General features: G+C 40.7%; 2 protein-coding genes across 2 annotated transcripts in view; one reads left to right on the forward strand and one right to left on the reverse strand.

Annotated features, from left to right (window-relative positions):
* LOC109845492 overlaps nucleotides 1-2,642 on the forward strand; it is a 21,892-nt gene extending 19,250 nt beyond the window's left edge. The window contains exon 5 of the mRNA XM_020414745.1: nucleotides 2,255-2,642. Coding sequence (XP_020270334.1) covers nucleotides 2,255-2,277 — 23 coding nt within the window. The 3' untranslated portion in view covers nucleotides 2,278-2,642. The remainder of the gene's footprint in view (nucleotides 1-2,254) is intronic.
* Nucleotides 3,963-5,483, reverse strand: LOC109845646 (uncharacterized mitochondrial protein AtMg00810-like). The gene is given in 3 exon segments (XM_020414916.1): nucleotides 3,963-4,447; nucleotides 4,450-5,122; nucleotides 5,274-5,483. Coding segments are annotated over 3 exon segments (1,320 nt in total). The 3' UTR covers nucleotides 3,963-4,010.

Consider the following 5,664-nt stretch of genomic DNA (forward strand, 5'->3'; position numbering starts at 1 on the left):
CAGTCCCGACCCCGACCCCAACCCCTATAGCGACCGGTGCCGCCCAAATGAGCTCTCCTTCCAAGATACGAAGCATGATCGGCGACGGTCTTGGATCCAGTCCCCGATTGCTCAAACTAAGCAGTTAGCTCATCGATCCGTCGCTGGAGCTCCGATTTCTCACGATGGAGGACGTGGATCCCTTGATAAAGGATATTGATGGAGGAATCGTTGCTAGAGGCGTCGGATCCGTTGGGAGTCTCAAGATCCTTCTCGGATTTGTTCGGAGAAGAGGGAGGCGGCTAGGCTGGAACGGCAGCTAGACTGGAACGACGGCTAGGTTTGGCTCTGATACCATGAAGAATGAATTAGGGTTTTTCAGATCTCTTCATTGATAGAATGGCTTGGCTTATATAGCCTTACACCCACATTTACACAAAACCCCTCTAATATTCCTTAATTATATTATCTTTTCAACACATGAAAATGAGGAGACATTAGAATAGGGCTTATTCCTAATACAATGATGACGGTTTAAGAATAACTGTTGATGGAGCTATTGTGATTTGTGACAATGACTTATAATATTTTTGAGTTTGATGGGGGAGTTTGTCACAGTAATAGGCTAGGGGAGGATGTGATCAGGTCAGGGCCTGTTGTAACAAATGAACAAAGGAATTTATCCTCCTTTATGTAATGAAGAGAAATGGAGAATTATTCTTAAATGCACATAAAAATGCCATGTGTCAAATTTCGCACAAAAATGTGCCACGTCTAATTAACTAACTAAGGTAGAAAATTTATGCCAATACCCTTCTCCCTATTTTTCTTCCACTCCGCAATGTATCAATTGTTAAAAACTTCACTGCTCTTTGATGACTGTGTCCTCTTCCCGAACCATCAAAAGCTCTACCACCCCTATCCTGCACGAAAAGTCCCACCGCCCCTCCTTGTACGATTGGGATCCTCGCCTAAGGAATAGTGTTTCCTAAGATCTCCTAATGCATCTCAACCTTTGAATTTGTGTATGAGCACAAAAACGACGAGGTCCTATGCAATGAATGGTTGAGATGCATTAGGAGCTCTTAGGAAACACTATTCCTTAGGAGAGGATCCCAATCCCTCTTTGTATAGGAGGACGCTTGAACCCGCTTATCACTACAGCGTGCTGTCTACGGTGAGCAGGATAATTTCTGTAGTTGCTCAGTTGGTGGCATAATTGAGGGTGAATTGGATCTGTGCACTGAATTTGGCATTGTGGATGTTTGCCAAAATGACTGTTCCAAATTATGATATATCCTTTGGTTAGTAATAAATAGAAGATCGTTGACTCAATATTGGATCAGATTTGGGGTCTCTTTGTGCAATAGGAGTATTATTTTTTCTGCATCAGAGGACTGTCATCTTTTCTTTTGTCTTCGTAGTCTACTGCAATTTGGAATGATGTGATGGAATGGTTGGATTTTAAAAGTTGTATTTAGAGACTTTTGCTGGAGTGGTATAAAATTCAATGGAAGAGGAAAGAATATTGCCACCAAGTTTACCACGTATGGATAAAAAGAAATGAGAGGATCCCTAATACCTTGAGTGTCTTTTATAATAATAGCACCTTGATTACATGTAGACTAAATAACGAGATTGTGATAAAACACTCGTTCTCATGTTATTGTATAGACTGAGATCGCCAAAGGAATAATAAAACAACAATTTTGCATTAAATAAATGAAAGACTAGGAAAAGTATATATTTTGGAGTAATTAAAGTCAAATTTGGTAGGATGTTTCTTTTTGACGGTGTAGTGCACTATGTACTAGATAATAACTATATAGACGAGTATATGGTCATTGATATCATTTATAGTGTACGGGTTTAATGGATCTCGATTTTTCAGATTTTCAGGCAAATAAGTTAGAGCCCCTACCCCCACACACCCCTAAACCCTATATATATTTATTTGTCTGAATCAGGCAGTTTGTAATACAGAATGGAGATTGGCATTCTCTAATGTCATTTACCGAAAAAAATGTGGTTTGATGATCATACAGTTTTGATTGAGATGGAAGGGTCGCCCCTCTCCCTCGCTATGATGTAAGTCGTTTAGGATGGAAGCAGCTACCAGGATTTAGTATTCGTGCGTTTGGCTGAGTGTTTATCTTTTATCTGATCAAAAGACTATGTTCTTGTGGTGATGATCTTGTTGTTTATCTTTTATCTGATCAAAAGACTATGTTCTTGTGGTGATGATCTTGTTCTAACCATCACATGATTAAATTAGGTACACGAGAAATGACGAATTAATTCAGGATGGTACAGTTGTTGCATGCTCCGGGGAGGGAATCAATGTGAATGATTTAACTAATGTAGAATTTGAAAATCAATGCAGAAAGAGATAAGTTTTATGACACTAAAAGTGTATATATATTTTGCCTTGATTAATGGCTTCTGAGACGTGAGGCCCATGATTATCTAATTTTACTGCGAGTAGGTTTTGTTTGTGTTAGCAGGGAAATGGATACTATTGCCATGAAAATGTTATGATGCAGCGTGGCGTGAGTTCTTTATGTCTCATTGAAACAGGATGGGAGTGTTTTGGAGTGTAGTTAGACTCATTCATGATGTTGTTTGCGAAGAAACATTAATCAACCTTTGTTGAGATGAGACAATTTCAAACTCGTAGAAACAAGTATTGGTTGCAGACAATTGACAGTGTCGAGAATAAGATTTCTTTTAGTCCTCTTGACATTCATATAGTATCATACGGATGATCGAAGATTCGCATGATGGTTTTGTACTCTGTGGTTTGGGAAGAAGAAAGAAGAATTCGGGAAAAACTGGGAATTTACTGATATTTTAAGAATTACTGTCACTTCCAAAAAAAATTTAGCCAAGCGCGTGAGATTTCCACCATTCAGGCTTGTACACTGATAGCACTGACACGTAAACCTGCACCAGCCTACCCTGCCTTTGAATCAACAACCTGAACTGCACAACCTACGCTAACCAACTCCATTTGATGGTTAATATCATTCAAATGATGGATCATTGGATGAAGATTTTGCACTATAAAACAAGGTATGCACATCACAGATATGGAGCAAGGCATCAATAGCATTGGAAAAAAGGAAGACAACATGGAAGAAAAAGGAAAAGGACCCTTATGACATGGAATCGAGGATATAAGACTACGATCAAGCTCTTGCAGATGTTACATTCAGAAATTCACTTTGTCTGATGTGAAATAAAATGCTTTTCAGTTGGTACAATAATACCATTGATACGCAAACCTGTACAGTGATAGCATTGATACGCAAACCTGCACCAGTTTTCCCTGCCTTTGCATCAACAACCTGAACTGCACAACCGTTCAGTCCCGTACACTGATACCACTGATATGCAGACCTACAACAGTTTTCCCTGCCTTGAAATCAACAACCTGAACTGCACAACCTACACTAAAAAAAATATGAATATCACATATATGGAGCGAGACATCAATAGCATTGAAAAAGAGGGAGAAAACATAAAAGAAAAAAAAAAAGGAAAAAGCCCCTTGTGACCTGGAATCGAGGATGTAAGACTGCAATCGAGCTCTTGCGGATGTCGCATTTAGAAATTCACTTCATCTGATGTGAAATGAAATGCTTTTTGGCTTGTCAAATTAGGATCCTTCAGCTTGGGATCTAATTAACACAAAGCTTGCTACGTCTTAGCTTACAACAGTTCCTTTTTGGTGAGTTATCACCAACCAGATGACTGGATTAGTATTGCATTAGTTAGAATTTTTGGATCCCCTTGTCTGGATATTGATAAGAATTAGCGAGGATAATGTTTTGAATATTAAGCTTGTTTTGGTACAATGAATCATGGTCCCTTTATATAGGGATGAGGAAAGAGCTATAAATGGTAATTACAATCAAGAAAATAAATCAAGCAAAATCTCCTAAATATATGCATTCTCTCAATAAAAGGGAGGAGATCAAGGAATGAATATTCTAGGCATATGTAGAAATATTCTAACACCCCCCTCAAGATTATGGAGGCTTGAAGAGCATCCGAAGCTTGGATACAAGGAACTGGAACCTGGCAACCACATGAGGTTTGGTGAACAAGTCGGCTGTCTGAAACTCGGAAGATATGCGCGGTAGCAGAATATGCCCTTGAATAAAGTGTTGACGAACAAAATGACAATCCACTTCAATATGCTTAGTGCGCTCATGAAAGACATCATTGTGGGCTATTTGGACGACACTTTTGTTATCACAATATAAGGGCGTGGGGTCAGGATGGTCAATACCCATATCTTGAAGCAACCAGCGAAGCCAAACAATTTCGGCAGAAGCATGAGTAAGAGCACGATATTCAGCTTCGGCACTGGAGCAGACAATGACAGTCTGTTTATTGCTTTTCCACGAGATGAGTGATTTGCCAAGGAAAATACAGTACCCGATTGTGGAACGTCGATCAAAATATCACCAGCACAGTCTGAGTCAAAGTATCCTTGTAACATAGGACGAGATATAGAAGCAAGATGCAGGCCCTGGTGCAAGGTCCCTTTGATGTAGCGTATGATACGGAGAACGACAACAAAGTGAACAGAACGGGGAGAATACATGAATTGGCTCACAATATGGACAACATGATTGATGTTAGGTCTAGTGATAGTGAGGTAGTTGAGACTTCGCACAAGTTGTCGATATAATGTGGGATTGGGTAGTAGGGTGCCATTAGAAGGGGAGAGTTTGACATTCATCTCAAGAGGAGTATCGTCGGTCTTGTTGTCAATAAGGCCCGCACGGGCGAGAATTTCAGAGGCATACTTTACTTGGGAGAGGAAATAGCCTGTAGAGGAGTGAGCAACCTCAATACCAAGGAAGTAGCGAAGCACACCCAGATCTTTCATTTCGAAACACGAACATAGATAAGCTTTGAGCCTGGATATACCATTCAGGTCATCCCTAGTGATGACCATATCGTCGACATAAAGCAGTAGAATAACAATGTCATGCTGAGAGGAGCAAGTAAACATTGCTGGGTCATGAAAGCTCTGAGAAAAATCGCGTTGCAGAATAGTTGTGGAGAATTTCTCAAACCAAACCCGAGGCGCTTGTTTGAGACCATAAAGAGCCCGTCGAAGTTTGCAAACCTGTCCAGGGGAATGAGGAAGCCAGGGGGAGGTTGCATGTAGACTTCTTCATTTAGATCGACATGAAGAAAGTCATTCTTAACATCCATCTGATGAAGAGTCCAATTGCGGATGGAGGCAACTGAGATAAGAGTGCGAACGGTGGTCATACGAGCGACCGGGGCAAAGGTTTCTTCATAACCGATTCCATACTCTTGAGTATATCCTTTTGCAACAAGACGGGCTTTGTATCTGTCAATAGACCCATCAGCCTTTGTTTTGATTTTGTAAATCTATCTGCATCCAACAACGGATTTCCAGTGGGTAAATCTGTGAGAACCCAAGTTTCTGTTTTCTGAAGAGCAGCAAGTTCCTCAGACATAGCCTTCTGCCATTGAGGATCGGCAGAAGCCTCACGATACGTGGATGTCTCATGGAGAGACAACAGGGCAGAGAGGTAGCATTCGTAATCAGAATGTTAGACTGGTGGATGTCGGTCTCGGACTGGGCACATTGAAGGGCCATCAGCGGGAGACACAGACTCATGAAAAGGCGTAGAGTTG

The sequence above is a fragment of the Asparagus officinalis genome, chromosome 6 (assembly GCF_001876935.1).
Source record: "Asparagus officinalis chromosome 6, Aspof.V1, whole genome shotgun sequence".
Taxonomy (NCBI): domain Eukaryota; kingdom Viridiplantae; phylum Streptophyta; class Magnoliopsida; order Asparagales; family Asparagaceae; genus Asparagus; species Asparagus officinalis.